Source organism: Python bivittatus, unplaced genomic scaffold, assembly GCF_059951505.1.
Source record: "Python bivittatus isolate LINGU-HERP-01145 unplaced genomic scaffold, Pbiv_v1 ctg000350_np1212, whole genome shotgun sequence".
Classification (NCBI taxonomy): domain Eukaryota; kingdom Metazoa; phylum Chordata; class Lepidosauria; order Squamata; family Pythonidae; genus Python; species Python bivittatus.
In genome coordinates, this window is record NW_028277074.1 from 21238848 (window position 1) to 21256535 (window position 17688).

The following is a 17688-nucleotide window of genomic DNA, read 5'->3' on the forward strand; positions in this document are numbered from 1 at the left end:
GTATGTTCACTGCCTTGAGTTATTTATAAAAATAATAAAGGCGAGATAAATTTTTTTTAAAAAATGCAAGGCACCTCCTCCTATTTTATATTCTGGATGAAAGGATGAAAGGGGGACCTAAGGAGAGAGGGATTTGGGAAGTATGGATAGAAGGACAGGTCTGAGGAAAACTCCAAATGCAAACATAAGAACATCTCCATCTATCAGAGTGACAAGATTATATTTAATTTCAGCAAAAGCAAAGATTGACAGACTAATGAAAAATCTAAGGTACTTGGAGTCTTTTTGTAGTATAAGCAAAGAGCATACTTTAACAAAGTAAACCTGAACTGTAATATTAAGGAAACCACTTAACAACCCATTATGTTCTTTAAAAGCTAATTTGATTCCTTTTTAAACAGTTAAATAAGGAATTAACTTCTAAATAACATGTAAAGTGGTTTACAGTGCTGTTTATTGCACTGTTATCCTCCACATGTTCCACCAAGTCCACCAAGTTAATTATACTTATTTTGAAGAAATGAGAAATGAGGAGAAATGAGAAATGAGGAGAAATAAAAGCAAAGATAGCAAAAACTTTTTTTTAAAGAAGAAAAGAAAGCAGAGATAGTACCAAAAAAAGAAAGATAGCAGCAATAGTAATAGGTGCCTTGGGAGCAATCCCAAAACATCCGGAGCACCACCTGAAAACCATCGGCATTGACAAACTCACCATCAGTCAATTGCAAAAGGCAGCTTTACTTGGAACAGCTTACATCCTGCGACGATACCTTTAATACCATCAAACAACAAAATCTGCCTATCCCAGGTCCTTGGGAAAGACTCAAAAGGTGGATAAAAATGCCAAATCCAGTCTAAACATCTTGCTGACTGTGCAATCAACAATAATTTATTAAATGTATTTGCAGCTCAACTCCCAGCAACTCTGGGCAGTTTACAGTTGTTAAAACATTTAAAAAACAAAGAACACAGAAAACATAAAAACAGCACAAGACAAAGGGACAATGATGGCACAGGGAAACAGAAAGAAAGGGACATCAATCTCCAAAGGCCTGGACGAAGAGCCAGGTCTTTAAGTCTTTTCAAAATCCCAGTAGGGTGGGAGCTGTTTGAATTTTGGGGGGAACCTCATTCCAAAGGTTTACAGACCTGCTACAGAGAAGGCATGTTTCTGGGGTCCCGATAGGTAGCATTGTTTAATTGATGGAGCCTGGAGCACGCCAATCCTGCCAGTTCAAACTGGTCAGGCAGATGCTATGGGAGACAGGTGGTCCCTCAAGTAACCAGGCCCTATGCCATGTAGGACTTTATAGGTAGTGACCAGCAGCTTGAATCACACCTGGAAGCAAACTGGCAACCAGTGCAGTTTGCAAAGCACAGGTGTTACATGGACATATCAAGGCATGCCATCACTGCTCATGCTGCTGCATTCTGGACCAGCTGAAGCTTCGGGGTGGCCTTCAAGGGCAGTCCCATGTAGAGTGTGTTGCAGTAGTCAAGCTGTGAGGTGATCAGGGCATGAGTGACTGCCTGAAAGGCCCCCCCAATCTAGGAAAGGGTACAACTGGTGCACCAGATGAAGCTGGGCAAAAGCCTTCCTGGCCACAGCTGCCACCTGCTCATTGAGCAGGAGCTATCAGTCCAGGAAGACCTCCAAATTGCATACCATCCTTGAATAAGTACAACCCGATCCAAGGTTAAAGTTGGAATATCCCCAAATCTAGGCAGTCCAAACACCCACAGCCACTTAGTCTTGGTAGGATTGAGTCAGAGAGGTCTTTTGAAACACCAGTAGGGTGGGGGTCATTTAAATGTTGGTGGGAACCTCATACCAGAGGGCAGGTGCTGCTACAGAGAAGGTGCACTTCCAGAGCTCTGATAGATGACATTCTTTAATCAAAGGAAGCTGGAGCATGCCAACCCCTTGACCTTGGATAGAAATGCCACTCCATCCAAGGTCAAAGATAGAATATCCCCAGATCTGGGGAGACTAGACACCCACAGCCACTCGGTCTTCATAGGATTGAATCAGAGATAGTTCCTCCCCATTCAAACCCACACAACCTCTAGACACTGGGACAGAACCTCAACAGCCTCACTTGACCGGCCCAGAGTTGAAAAATATAATTGGGTATCATCAACGTATTGATGATCCCAAACCCCAAATCAGAGGATGACCTCACCCAGTGGTTTCATGTAGATGTTGAAAAGGAGAGGAGAGAGAATAGAACCCTGCAGCACCTCACAAAGGAGGGGCCTGGGGAATGATCCCTCCCCAACTACCAACACCTAGCTTTCATCCCTTTTGTGTTTTCATTGTTCTACCAACATAAACCAATAGATTAAATTAAAACTAACTAATGTATTTTATAAGATACTGATTCAATAATCAGTATCTTACCGAATAATCAGTATCTTACCGAAAGATGAGTGTGTTGATCCTCTGACACCCCACTTATTTTGTATCCAGGGAGATTTTTCATCACCTACAGATTTATGCTTTAGAGAACTATATACCAATTCCTCATGAATAGCCAATGAGACTGATTTAAATATATATATATATTTCAAATGGATTATTTTGGTAAGCTAATAATAATCAAACAGAACACGTCTACAACTATCTAAAGGTAATGACTGTGGAGAGAAGTAAAGAAAAATGGAATACGAATACCACTTCTTTCGTTTTTGTTTAATTGTCAAAGCAGAACCAGGACTGATGACTTCTCCCAGGGCAGAGGATGAGCTCTTTGCCCTGGTCTTCTCATGGGAGTTAAAGCTTTTTTGGAGACTCTATTCCTGTAACTGAGAATAGATCTTTCACCACCACTCCTCTTGCTAGATTGCAAAAGTCAAAATCATCAATATGATGATTCACTACAAACACTACTAAAAGTAGCAGCAGCAAGCATTTATGATCTCACATTAACAGAAGCAAACTTTAATGGTAGCAATTAACTGACTTGTAGAAAAAATAACTTATCACTTAACTTTCCAATTATTGTATTAAAACAAGACATAACAATGTTGGAAACTGTTACATAAAAGCTGATTTAGAGTCAAGTTGAAACTGTAAAAATATTAATACCAATATTTTATTAGATCATAGGATGAACCACAGACATTAACTATGCATACAGATTTTTCTTCCAATAATTGAATGTAAACCACAAGTTATCGTAATTTCTTTGATAAACCATTCAATTAGAAAAGTACCAGTGTCTCAAATACTGCCATGTGAAGTCATATCTGGTTAATCAGAAAATTTATACATCACACACTACCCCCCCAGATCTCCAATCTTTCACAATGTATTACAAAACTGTTGAAAAAATAAACTACAACTGTACTATGAAAAATAACTCTGTAATAGATGATCTCACTTTCAAGTTTAAGCATCAAGGCATCAATCTATGGCTAACAAATTGGGGATTGTGATTTTTTTTCCTACTTGTCATAATGTCAACATTTTACTTGTGTCAATGCTTCTCTTAATAGTTTATCAAACTATCCCTCAGTCTACAGAAGGAATAAGCAACTTATTTTCTACTGGTATATACTTAAGCATTGTTTTCAACTAAGAGATAGAAATTTAAAGAAGCAATCCTGTATTCCTTAAAACTGAAGTCCTACATAGAAGATAAATTGTAAGTTGCCCACCCTGAGCTTGTGGAATGTTAAACCTACAATCCTATGTATGCTTATTGAGTTAAGTGGGACATGCCTCTAAATAGAAATCCACAAGATTGCACTGTAAAGTAATAAAGATTTGAAAATACTCCTTCATCCAACATTCCTTAAAATTACCGGCTGTACAGAGAACAGATAACCATTGCATGATTTTTTATTTCATTAAAACAAGGCATTTACACTCAATTATGTTAAAAGAGATAAGGGGGAAGATATTCTATTGTAAAAAATATGTTTGCTAAAACCACTAAAAAACTTGCATTTAAAAATAGTTGATAAAAATATTCCTCTGGATTGTACAAGGCAGTGGTAAGAGAACCACTGATTAAAGACTTTGTATAAAGATGTTACTCAGATTTTTCTTCTTTTTCCCCTGCTGTATCTGATACTGGGTCCTGAAAAAAGAGAAAACTTAATAATAGTAATACTTATTTTATTTCCAAGTTAAAACTTAAAAGCATATGTCAAAATTTAAATATATGTGTCAAATTTGATATACAGGTCCAACAGAAATTTTATACCTTGAGCCAAGATGTATTAAATCATTTTAATCACTCAGTTTAAAATTTTTGTTTTGGTGCAGCCGTTATAGATTAACATGTTCAATCCTCATGAGAAAAATATGTGGTATAAATTATGAAACACAAACAGTGAACATGCACAATGAGCATACATTCTTGAATTTTGAAAATTTATACATTATCTTGTTCCTTAACTTGGAACTACAGTCCGAGTTATATCACATTTCCCATTTTCTGCAACCCTATTCTATTATTAAGAAAACCTATCAATTAGTGAAGAATAATTAAACTAGAGAATTAATTCATTATATTCATTATATTCAAATTAAATGTAGTATAAAAACAATACATGGTTGAAATCTGATGATTTGATCTATATGGCCTGAATATCCAGGCTGAAAACTGTCTAGTTCCCTATGCTCTTAACTAGGATTATTAATAATAAGCCAAATCTAGTTGTTTTTTTCCATCAAAGACATATGATGGAAAGGAGACAACAAAAAGAAGGCAAATATACCAAACCCTGGAAAAAGCCCCCACTTTTTGAATCCAGAATAGAAGTTTGAACTCCAGTGCCATCTCCAACTTTTGAAGCCTCTTCTTCCTCTTTCCTGCTGATCCTTTACCCAGTAAACAAGTATTATGACACTTTAAATTTTTGAACTGTCCTCACATAAATCCATACAGCAGACTGCAAAGGTGTGGTAGGATGCATATATATCTATATCTATATATATATCATTCTTTTCTTAGGTGAAATGAGCATATCATTTTTAAAAATCAGACTACAAAAGAACTAAAAGGAACGCCAGAGAACATTTATTAATGCTTGCCAGAATTACCTCCTCACTTTTTGCTTCTCCATTTTCTGCAGGCAAGTTATCCTTTATTTCTTCTTTATTAATATCTTCAGTTTGTTTCTCTTTCAGTCCCTTTTTCCCTTTTGTTGAAGTTCTCTTTTCCTCAGATTTATCCTTTAGTAATTCAGAGTAGATAATCAGCAAACAGACTTTAAATAATTGATTTCTCAGAATAGATAGATTTTTATTTCCACTATATTAAACATTTGAAAAAAAATTACAAGTAACTTAAAAATTCCCTGCACAGGTTTGTATACGTCTAATCCCTGAACATGCACTTACAACATACATAACCAGCACAGCCATGCACTTGCATGCCGGTCCCAAGCCTGGATAAATGGGGAGGGTTGAGGTAAGACCTGGCAGCCTACCTTGCAAAAACCTCGCCAAGTAAATTTTATGGAAAGGCTCTCAAATGAATCAGATATAGTGCCCAATGATAGGAGCCCCAGGTCAGAAGCTACCCAACAAGCTACTGGGGAAGAGCAAGGACCTGCAGTGAGTAGTCAAGGCATTAATGACATGCTTGGGCAAATCTAGCAGGAATCCCAGCTGCTGATGCAGCCATTGGTGAAAGCAAGGGTCTGCGCTGCAGAAAGACACATTGAATAGCAACATGGAATGTCCAAGGAATGAGCCAGGGTGAATTGGATATCATCAAACGGGAGATGACCAGGCTGAAAATCAACCTCCTTGGTGTCAGTGAGCTACGCTGGACAGACAACAGCTATTTCCAGTCTGAAAAATACACTATCTATTACTCAGTACATGACACCAGGAAAATGAATAGAGTGGCATTTATCACAAGCAAGAAGCAATGGAAAGCTTCTCCCCGTCACCCAAGCAATGGAAAGCTTCTCCGCAGTTAATGATCGCATTATGACCATCCAAATCTGTGCCAAGCCCCTCAAAATCACAGTTGTCCAAGTGTACACCCCAATGACTGATGCAACAGAGCTTGAAATAAAGAGTGTCTATGCCAGCATAAAAAAACCTCTGAAGCAAATCACATCATTTACATACTGGGTGATTTCAATACAAAAGTTGGCAGCCAACCACAAACAGACATCACTGGCAGCTTTGGACTTGGGAAGAGGAATGATGCAGGCAATCATTTGGTTCAGTTTTGCCATGAAAATCGTTTTCGAATCATAAATACCTGGTTCAAACAGCACAAGTGTCGCTTACACAGTTGAACCTCACCAAATAAACTGCACCGAAATCAGATCAACTATATCCTATGCAACCATCAATGGTCCGATTCAGTCCTTGCTGTCAAGATATATCTGGGTGCCAACTGCAATTCAGATTGTGAATCATTGGTGGCTAAGATCAGAGCCAAATTATGCAACATCAAAAAGACAATACCACCAAAGAAGTTTGACATTATCACAATCCCTTCCACGTATGTAACTGAGGTGAAAAATAGGTTTCAACTGCTGGACACTGCTGAGACGATGCCTGACAAACTGTGGCAAGAAATTCAGTCAACCATCACTGAAACAGCAGTTGAACTCATACCATACAAGAAACCAGAGAAAAAGCAGAAGTGGTTCTCAGATGAAACCATCAGAATTGCCAAGCGAAAAAAAGCAGCCAAAGCGGCAGGCAAATGGGAGGAAGCAAGTAGATTGAATGCAGATTTCCAAAGGGCAGCAAGGAAAAACAACCAAGTTTACTGGGACCAGAGTTGCAAGCAGCTAGAAGAGGACTGCATGAAGGGCCACACCAGGAATGCATTTGGGCAAGTCAAAAGGATTCAAACACGATTAACTGCTCATAAAAGCATCATCAAAAACAACCAAGGGAAAGAACTGTCTGACCAACAAGGTGTTAAGAAGAGATGGCAAGAATATAAAGAAAAGCTATATGTCAGCAACAAAGAGGCCCACCCTTCTCAGGATGATGAGGAAAGGGTAGCAGAAATAGAACCAGCCATCCTTCAGGAAGAAGTCATGTAGGCAATGAGCCAGCTGCCAAACAACAAGGCCCTAGGTGTTGATATCATCTCTGCAGAATTGCTGAGACCTGTACCACCCACAACCATCACAGCCTCGTGCCAGAAAATTTGGGAAACAAACACATGGCCACAAGATTGGAAACAATCAGTGTTCATTCCATTGCCAAAAAAGGACAACTCCAAGGATTGATCCAATTACCGCATAATTGCCCTCAGCCCTCACACTAGCAAGATTCTCCTTAAGATCATACAACATCTGGTGCCATCAAAAGGGAATTACCAGATGTTCAAGCTGGCTTCAGAAGGGGTTGTGGCACTCATGACCACATTGCAAATCTATGCTGGATCATGAAAAATCTCAAGAATATCAAAAGAACATCTACATCTGCTTTATTGACTACAAGAAAGCCTTCGACTGTGTTGATCATGACAAGATGTGGAGAGCCCTAGAAGACCTAGGGGCGCCAACACCAGGTCAAGTTGGTGCAGTCGCTTCTCAAACATTTGACCCTAGGCCTGTAGCTTATCATTAGGCAAGATCTTAATGTCTAAAAAAAAGCCTTATATTAAGCCCTATGATCAATGCATTTTTATAGATGGGAACTGATTCAATATTAAAAAGTTAGAAGTGGAAAGTCTGAATTTTATGATTCAAATTTTAATTAAGGGCTCTTGTTCCTTTTTTGCCTATCACTAGTGTTAAAATTTCATGCCTGAAAAGTTTTTCCCTGCAGTGGATATAATCAATTGGAGTAATATCCTTGCTATGACAACAAAGGTAAACCACTGATTGATAACCCTAATTCTAAACCATTTGGTGGTAAAAAAAAAAAAAAGCATAAGATATTTACCCAAATAAAGTTATCCCGTATAAGTTACTTACCTATACTATAGCACTGCCTATACTATAGCACTACTAAGATAGTTTCTGTTGAACATAGTTTTACAATTTGAAAAGTTCTACAAAGCCGAATCACCCTCAGATGGTAACTTTCTGGTAAAGAAATGGTGATAGGTAAAGTGTGTATTTTTAAATCATCAGCCAGCTTCCAAAGCAGATCTCAGGTAACTGAATAAGCTTACTTCCCACCACCACAAAAAATAAATCCTTACCTTTGAAGTGGACTTTTTTGGCTTTGTCTCGACTTTGGCGATGGCAGGTTTCTGAAAGAAAAAAAAATGTGTTTATTATACCTCCCTCTTTCTACAAATTACAGTAGTAAGTCAACTGAAATTTCTACTCACAGCCGATAGTCGTGCTGATCGCCTCTTTGGCTGGTGCAAAACAGAACCACAGAAACCTGAAGTTAATAGCCTGATCAGTACCGCCTACATAACCTCCTTCCCTCCTGTTCTATTACTACCCCAGCCGAGCAACACACACTTACCTCTTCTTCAGTAGGGTTCACCTGCAATGAAACAGTTAATCGTATTAAAAAACGCGGCGGGTGACATCGCATGCGCGGAAGAACAAACTGAACCCACTCCAGGAGGAGCTGTGACGTCACGGCGTGCACGCCCCTTTCCCACCGCCGGTGTCGGGATCCCTAAGCGGAGGCCGACTGGTACCAACGGCCACGTAAAATTTAGAGACGGGACCGTGCGCGAGGCTCTCGGAACGGTATCAGGGCTGCCGAACTACTTCGAAGGGAGGCGAACTCGCGGCCAGTAATAATCGCCACGTCTCCCACCCCCCTCTTGGCTCTTTCCATGAGCACAGAAATACTGGGCCTCACGCCGAAGTCGCCACAGAAAACAATCCAAATTTAAAAAGAACCCGCTGGTCTTATTTTTTTTTAAATAAGATATATCGATCATAAAGAAACGGCAGGATGAGGTAACGGGATGAAAAAGAGAAGAGACTGTGCGTCTTTGACGCACATTAATGTGTGCGCGCGCCCGTCGCCAACCTTTCTCTTCGGCATGGCTGAATAAGCTGCCCTCGGCTTTCCTTGTGCTTTATGTTTTGCCCTTAGCGTCAGGCAGCGCGGGCGCTTGTTCTTACAGCCCGAGCGGTGACGACTGCCAGTTCTTACTCCAGCCTACGGGAGCCGGACTCTCACTGCTGCGCGCGGACTGTCTGTTGCCTGCCTGACACCCCCACCCCATCCCAGCAGCGCCAGCGGCACTGCAACAGGATCCAGCCGGATTGAAGGGAAGGGTGGGTGTGCGCGCGCTCTCCTCAGCGCCGCCCTCCCTCGACTGGGCGCGCTCATTCCTATTGGCCGCCTGACTTGTAGGACAGCTTTTTAAACCTCATCAGTCAGCCCCGTATGCGAGGTTAGATTTGTCCCTTTGAATTCGGTCTTCTTCGGAGACACGGATCCCCTTCTGGGCGGATCTAGCCGGGGCTCAGCCCACCCGTATACGTCACAGTAGAAGTGTGACAGACGGCTCTGGCATCTGCGCAGTGTCCCTGGACGGTTCCCGTGCGTAAGACGTTAGTAGGTTTACAACAATAGGAGTGAGACGTCGCCGCGCCGCGAAGATGCGCGCTTGCGCATTTTTGACAAGTGGGCGCCGTCCTCAATTGTTCGCTTGTTCGCGTAATTAGCCTGAGAGCAGCGTTTCTCTTTCTCCTTCGTACATCTCTAACCCGAGACATGACTGAACTACGTGTAGAGCCGAAACATATGACGACGGATGGAGGCGCATGGCTCCTCGTACTGAGCTCCGTGTTCTTATGCAACCTCCTCAAAATCCTCTTGCCCTCCTGCTCTTCCATTGTAAGTGACATCGCTCCCCTGGGTTTCCATAGCGACCGCATCCGATGCACCCGGATTTAGCCTTTTATTTCTCGGTAGAAGGGAAACTATTGAGTTGCCTCCTGCAGGGAGGATGCACGAGACGGAACATATTCTAAGGTTCCTTCCCCCTCCCCCAGGTTTATTAGTCCTTACATTTAGTGTGGTAGCACTTCCCAGCCTGGTGTCCTGCTGCAAATCCAAGAATTGCCAGTTTGTACGGCCACACAGAGCTCTAGCCCCTGCACATATGTAGTTGGGACTGATGTAGAGAACATTAGAAGAAGATACACTGATTTTGTGTACAATTCACAAGGAAATATCCATTGGATCCTAGTGTTAACACAGAGTAATTATTTCAAGTACTTTAAAATGTTCGTATAGTAGTTTGAAGAAACTGGTTTTGCTGTAGAATCCATCCTCCTGTAAGAATTGAATTAAGGCATTCCCCAAAGCTAGATTGTCTAGCCTCTGTTTTTGTCAAAAACAAAATGGCAAAAGGGAGCCCATGAACTCTAGATAACTAGCTCCACAGATTCTCCACATTTCTGTAAGTATTAGGAAGTTGTTTTCTTAACATTTACTTTGAATCTGCCTTCCTTTAACTTTTATTTATTGCCATTTCAGTTTATATGCAACTTCATTACCAATGGCTCCAGGTGGCTTACAGGATATTTTACACAATATGATTAAAACTGATGGAAAAGCAATAACAAGCTACCTGATGTACCAGCATTTGGGGATAGCATATTTTCTGTTCTTCTTGAGCGCTTTCCTGAAGAACCATGTAAATAGCTCTTTGAAAATATAAGTGGTCCCTCAGCAAGCCTTCTCTCCCAGATTTGTCCAGATGGGCTGATTCAACTTGGAGGAGGTGGTCTTACAGATAGTTGAGTGTGATGAAATTCTAACTTTGGAAATAAAAACAAATGTTTCCAAATATCGCAGACCAAGAAGAATATTCTTGTGATATTAATTAGCATCTTCTCCATTAAGTTAAAACTCCATAAGAAAAAAGATTAGAAGCAAATGGGAAGCCCTGTGTTAATATTCTCATATGACAAATGAGGGTCAAGGGACACATAGCCAATTTTCAAGATTTTGTACCTAACCGCATGCTCATAGCAATAAACCTGTTTCCTCAGAATCTTTGAAAATCTTACTTTCTAAATTATAAGCTGTTAAAGAGATTTGACAGTAATGCATGCTAGCTTTAAGGTGGTAATCAGCACCTTGAATTATGCCGAGATGCCATCTGGCAGCCAGTGCAGCTCCTGTAGTATAGGTGTTACATAGGTGAACCTTGATATGCCCATAAGTACCCAGGCCGATGTAATGGTATGTGGGAATGACCATAGGAGATAGGAGAAAGAGCTACAGCCTAGACAGAGGTCTGATAAAATTTGAAACTAGAGAGTTGGCAAAAGCATCTCAGAAGGGACCCTCCCTAGTTTTTGGGAGAGTAAAAGTGAAGGAAGGGAGGGGTACTTTCAGACTTGCAAGATTCTGTTAATGTAGCCTTACAATAAAAATAGAACTAGTACTCCTAGTTGTGTTTCTTGTCTGGACTACTTCACAGGGATAACAGCCACTGCATGCTGAACCAGATGAAGTTTCCAAATAGTCCTCATTCTACAATCTCTGTTCCTTCTAAGATGTGCGTGTGTACATGTGCACACAGTAAAAAGCTGAATGCACCCAAAATTAAGTTACCTCAGAATAATAAATTTAGACATCATAAAACTCCAGGTTCATGAGTTGTGATTCCTGAGTAATCGTGCACAAACTCACCACCTTGGCTTAACTGCAGCAGTGATTGATGCTACTGAAGACCCTTTGATAGGTCAGCAGGACTAGAAGAATCATATTCTCCCTATCTTGGCCCCACCAAAGGTAATTGATAAGAGCAACCAGTGGGATTGTAGCCCCATATCCAGGCCTAAAGCCTGACTAAAAAGGGTCTAGATCAGGGTTTTCTGAACTGTGAGATATATCTCCCTTGGGGAAGTGCAGACAGGGTCCAGGGAAGGTGTGAAGAACCTTTTAGTAACATTGCTACAATAAATTCACCTTTCCCAAAGTTTCATTGTATTGTTTTCATTGTTAATTTGTATTCATTGTGTGTTTGGATTTTTAGGAGAGGTGTGTACATTAAGATTACACTAAAGGGAGGTGTGATGGCAAACAGTTTAGGAACCCCTGGACTAGATAATCTGTTGTTCTATGCCCTGTCCTTTGGAATGATAACAAATGGATCTTAACTTTTTATTTTTACTGTTTAGGGCATTTAAAGAATTGAAAGTGTACACATGAGATTTCAGACTTGGAATGAAAATAATTAAGCTTTTTCAGTGATTGCTTGGAAGGTTTGTGCAAAGGTTTAAAAGGAGATGAATATATATGTGCCAGAGATGAATACATTTGTACTGATACCACAGCAGAGAGTACAGAGCACCATATGTTAAAACATCTAGACATCGGAATAGTTTTTTCACTTGTGCCATTGCTCTGTTAAATACTACATGACTTGATATGTGCTGGACAGTGGCTTCTCCCTTTGAAAAAGTTATTTTACTGTGTAGTGTTATTGTTACTGTTTATTATTTTTCTGTTGCTATCCAAATGCACCGTTGATCTTGCTGTTCGTCACCGAAGACAAATTCCTTGTATATATTTTATACTTGGTCATTAAAGTATTTTGTATTGTATATTGTATTGTATTTGTAAGGAGTGTACCAAAGAGAGCTGAGGATTATAATTTACAGTAATGAAGGTACTCTATAATAAGGTTGCCAGTCACAAATGTGGCTCTTCACATTATGAAAAGATATATATCTGGAAAGATAATGTATGAATACGACATGTTTGCAAGGAATTTCATGAAGATGCAGTTGTCAAATAAGAGTGGTGTCAAATGTATCTGGAGTTGTACCCATGTGACCTAGACTGGCCTGGGATTTAATAATTTATTTCCTTTATTTTATTGGAAGGCAGATGGATTGATTACCAAGGAAGACATAATCTACTTTATATTTTATACAATGAAAGTCTGGCTATATCCCTCTAGTGCTTTATGTTGTTTGTTGAGGCAAAGACTTATCAGTCTAACAATTAGGTAATAAGACTTGGCAACAGGTTAGTCATGGTAGTAAAGATCTTTCTAGGAAAAATTGCTTTGAACATTAAAAGGCTTCTGCTTTGAACCATGCTTCAGTGCCCATACCCATACTGTAGTTTAGAATATTTAGGAAAATAACTAAAAGGTTCATTTATTAATGTTGTGGTTATTTTTTATGTATTAACTGTACTTTAGACATTCATTTAAAATAGTGAAATGAGACTAAATAGCCTTTTAGACTTCCTCTTCTCTTTATCAGATATCTAGGTTTCTACAAAAGGATGCTGAGCAGGAATCAGAAATGCGATCTGAAATCCAGAACATGAAGCAAGAACTTTCTACCATTAGTATGATGGATGAATTTGCCAGATATGCTAGACTGGAAAGGAAAATTAATAAAATGACTGATAAGCTTAAGACTCATGGTACAGATTTGTTAATTATATTTGCATATTATCAGTCCATTTTTTTGCCAGCTTTTTCCAAAGATGTTGCTACTCTTATAACTTCTTAACTAAAAAACAAAATGTGGCTATATCAAAATGCATTTTGCATGTGGATTAAGCTATATGCTGGCTCATATCATGTGAACACTTCAGCTTTTTAAAGGAAATAAAATTTATATGTGCACTTTCAATTTATTCAAATTAATGGTAGACTTTATTTTTAAAAAGCCAGCAGCAACGTTCCATTCAATTAATTGGAATTGCTTAGAGGATTTTCTCACAAGTATTGTCTGTGTATGTTTCTTTGTGTGTGTGTGTATACACATATACCACACACATATACATACATGCATGCATGCACACATACACACACAAAGATCCAATTTATTTCACATGTCACGTTCTTCAGTACAGCTTATCAAGATTCAACATATTTTTTTGAAAGAATCTGATTTTCATGTGATGTTGCTATAACTGTTGAATTTGTGGAAATGTTTTAATAACAATATTCAAGTTTGGCTTTCTTATATATGTAGTATTCTATGTTCTTTTTGGGATTTGTGGTTTCATTTTGTTTGCTTGAAAAAAAGTAAAGAAAAATATATAAAATCAATGCTAAAGATATTTCTATTGAACAAAATCCTCTGAGTAAATTGGAATGAGTAATAAGATTTGTCATGAAAGTATCCCTTCTGTTTATATAAATCATACAGATTATTATTGTTTTCTATTAACAGTGAAAACACGAACTGCTCAACTAGCCAAAATAAAGTGGGTAATAAATATTGTGTTCTACATTTTACAAGTAAGTAAACTTGAATCATATAAAGATAACGTAAAAATAAATACCTTATGCAGTAGCTTAAAACTATAAATTAGTAATAAAAATAACTCTACATAGAAAATAAGATTAGAACTTTTCCCCAGATGTCTGTCTCCTTGTTAGTGTTAGTTTTCTATATGAACGGTACTGTTTCATACAATCATTTGTTTAAAATAATTGCAATTCTGAAGACAGATTTGGGAATTAAGCCATAGTATTTTTCCTTTCTCCTGCTTCTTTTTTGAGAAACTAATCATAAAACGTTGGGTTCAGTGCTGTGTACCTTGATGAGGTTGGGAAAGAATGCCTCAGTCCCTTTTCTTGAAATGCAGGGATGATCTAGAATGAGCCAGGGAATAATAGTGTTTCTGATGTTTCTTGAAGGAAAAGTTATCTCATATGAAGCAAGGGGACCTGGATTCATGCAGATGTCATTTTCACAAAGTGACATCAATAAATTATATCGTTAATATTATGTAGAACGCAATAAGCTTCAGAAATATTTATACAGTTACTGTAATAAAACTACAATGGTCCTTGTTTGGACTTTTCATGCATATCTGAATAATAAATTTTATTTCAGGCTGCCCTAATGATCTCGCTAATTTGGAAATATTACTCTGAACCAGTTACTGTGCTCCCAAGCAAATGGCTAGCCCCTTTAGAACGTTTAGTAGCTTTTCCAACAGGAGTGGCAGGTAAGGCTATTGCGTGTAAAATACTTCCTGGTCTTCTGTATGAATCTAATACATATTTCTTTTTTGATTTTAGATACATTAAGTGCATTCTCTTCAAAAACTTTGGCCTATACTCTGTGTCCCTGGATCTATATCCTATAAATATATACTTAGCAGACAGAAACATACAGGTTTTTCAGGATTAATTCATTTTTCATAGAGCTGGAAATCTTCCAAATCCTAATGATCTTCTGTCTGTCATTATAAACAATATGGGGCTAAATAAATCAGTGTTCTGATTCTAGGACAGTTTTCTATGTCCGAGAGCATGTCCACTAGTTAGAGCTATCATAGTTCAAGTATTTAAGGGGAAACTGCATATTAAGGAGTTAGATTGTGGCTAAATATTTAGTATTAGGAATGTATTTCACCTATTAATCATAATATATTTGGTTTGTTCCTTAAAGCACCTTGAATACTTCTCACTGGGGACAAGTTATATATCCCTTTAAAATGAAAAGTTGATATGCTAAAAGCAGTTTGTTGAACAATTCCCATTCACTTTAATGAAAATTACAGTAAAGCAGATAATTCTGGGTTATGTCCCGTGTGCGTAAAATCTCTAGATTTTACATTTTACTTGTTCTATATGATCATCTGAGTCAATGCTTACTTTCTCTTAAACTCTCAAGGGCAGATTTCTTTTTTAATTTTGAGCTACTTTATTCAGTTTTGCTATGGAAACATATTTCTTATACATATTAAATACATATGATTGAGCTACTGATACTAATGATTTACAGCATACCTCTTTATTTTTTTAGGTGGTGTTGGAATTACATGTTGGTTGGTGGTTTGCAACAAAGTTGTTGCCATTTTGCTTCACCCATTCAGCTGAGAAAGAAACAAGTCTCACTTTCAGCAATTTTGAACTCTGTCGGGGTTTTTTTTTTCCAGTATGCTGCTATGACAGGAGATAAATATCATCAAGAATGTGAAAGACTAGAAGGATGCAGCTTTTAAGTTAAAATAATAAAACAATTATTTAAAAATTCTCTTCAGTTTTATGGAATTAACAATATTTGTGAATGTGCAACTCCTTAATTCTTGTTTACTTCATAGGCTGAATATTAGATTATTTAAATACAACTTCTATTACAACCAATGAGTTGTGCTTCTTATAATGCAATAATTTCCTTCCATTCTTAGATGATGTGTAGGATATATATTGAATATGAAATGTTACTGTGCTTGACTTTATATTTTTTATTTCTATTATTCTCATCTGTTCTTCCTCTCAGAGGAACACAGTTTGCAAAAGAAAAAGAAAAATAGTCAAAATCATTTCAGGAAAGCAAGAGTACTTAAAATAATAAATACAAAAAATGAAAACAAACATATTTAAGAATTTTTTTCCACTTAAGAGTATAAAAGGCTTATTTCAAAAATTTTAAGTTTATAATGCATATTCTTGGGTGTGTTATCTTATCCACACTTTTCTTCATTTTGCATTTTGAGTATCACTAAACATGTGGCAGCCCCCAGCTGACTGGCTGATCTCAAGCTGAGCAGGGTCAGTCATAGATAGTTCTTGAATGAGAACATCAACAAATCCCAAGATTGTAGACAAGCCTGGGATGTCCAAAAAAAAGTCCTGGAAGAAGGCAATGACAAACCACTTCCATATTGTTGCTAAGAAAAATACAGATGCCATGTAGTCAATAGATATTGTACTCAGTCTGAGGGAGGTTTAAATGTGTGAATACTGGTTATTCTCTGTTAACATATATAATGATAAATAACAATTTGTACATAATTCTTCTATTCAGTTGTAACTAAACTCTGAATAACATCAGGCTGTATAAGTTCCCTTTGCTAGCTTTTGTTCTTCCACTCTGATCTGTTTGGCTACATTTCCCTGTATGGCACTTTTATTTCCCAAGTTTCAATAAAAAGCCAATAAGAAGACTTGAGATGAGACTTCTGATGAATAGCAGATGTATTTTGATCAAGACACAGCTGGGTGACCCCAATCAACACATTAACAAGAGATGTTGATGGAATCACACCTAACAAAACAAACATCAGAGGCTTTATAGACATTTAAATCTGTAATCAGATAGTACATCCCCTCATACCCATACAAGGGATTTTTGGGACGGTCTGAGCAAGTGAAAGGTGGTTCTTAGGAAGGTAAACTTAAATGTAACTTTTTCTTCTGGTTACCAAGGGAATGGCATACCAGATTCTTCTTATCTTTTTCTAGAATGTGGGGCCTCACAACTGTTGCAAAAAGCTTGGTACAACAAACAGCTTGTACTCGGCTAATTGCTTATTCGAAGACAATCGGGCATTCAGCAAAAAGATGGGGGGGAAGAAACCAGTGCTCTTTACAAAACAAAAGCAAGTTAACCCTTTAGAAATAAAATAGAGTGCACTGTTACAGGTATGGTTATACATTATGTGAAGCATATGTGTGTATATATATATATATATATAAAAAATATAAAATTGTGTATATATAGAATATAAAATTGTGTATCAAAATAATGCCCTTCATCCCTATTAAATTAGACCAACATCTGAAACAAGGATCAAACAATGGTTTCATACTCTGATTAGCAAATAATGACACAGTCACAATTCCCACCTCTGTCATTTATTTATTACTGTCATTTATAGTCTGCTTATGTCCAAGATGGTTTAAGGTAACATGTCTAAAAACCAACAGAACTGATAGAAGGGAAGATGATGGCATGTTGCCTAAGGAGTGAGTATGGACAGTAGTGATCAAGGAGATCATGATCTTTTTCACCTGCTTCCTTTTGCTCTCAGTATTCTTTCAGGAG

At 38.0% G+C, this 17688-nt stretch overlaps 2 protein-coding genes across 3 annotated transcripts in view; one reads left to right on the forward strand and one right to left on the reverse strand.

Annotated features, from left to right (window-relative positions):
- Window positions 1-3064: 3064 nt before the first annotated feature.
- Window positions 3065-9130, reverse strand: HMGN1 (high mobility group nucleosome binding domain 1). Its single transcript, XM_007435207.4, has 6 exons — window positions 8942-9130; window positions 8420-8440; window positions 8277-8306; window positions 8145-8195; window positions 5054-5185; window positions 3065-4085 (listed from the first exon to the last, which is right to left on the reverse strand). Exons 1-6 carry the CDS (start codon window positions 8954-8956, stop codon window positions 4038-4040), a joined length of 297 nt encoding a protein of 98 aa, XP_007435269.1. The 5' UTR covers window positions 8957-9130; the 3' UTR covers window positions 3065-4037.
- A 244-nt stretch (window positions 9131-9374) lies between these two features.
- GET1 (guided entry of tail-anchored proteins factor 1) overlaps window positions 9375-17688 on the forward strand; it is a 66128-nt gene continuing 57814 nt past the window's right edge. Inside the window, exons 1-5 of one of the 2 annotated variants that reach the window (XM_007435206.4) lie at window positions 9375-9757; window positions 13153-13318; window positions 14077-14144; window positions 14746-14860; window positions 15664-16807. In XM_007435206.4, coding sequence (XP_007435268.1) covers window positions 9635-9757; window positions 13153-13318; window positions 14077-14144; window positions 14746-14860; window positions 15664-15737 — 546 coding nt within the window. In that variant the 5' untranslated portion in view covers window positions 9375-9634 and the 3' untranslated portion in view covers window positions 15738-16807. Of the gene's footprint in view, window positions 9758-13152; window positions 13319-14076; window positions 14145-14745; window positions 14861-15663; window positions 16808-17688 lie in introns of those variants that run through there. The other variant, XM_088144693.1, reaches the window with a different exon arrangement.

Excerpts from the sequence above, each read along its gene's own strand:
- HMGN1 (XM_007435207.4), bottom strand. Across the intron at positions 8,307-8,419 it reads TGAACCCTACTGAAGAAGAG|CCAAAGAGGCGATCAGCACG; the intron begins GTAAGTGTGTGT and ends GTTTTGCACCAG. Across the intron at positions 4,086-5,053 it reads GAGAAGCAAAAAGTGAGGAG|GACCCAGTATCAGATACAGC; the intron begins GTAATTCTGGCA and ends CTCTTTTTTCAG.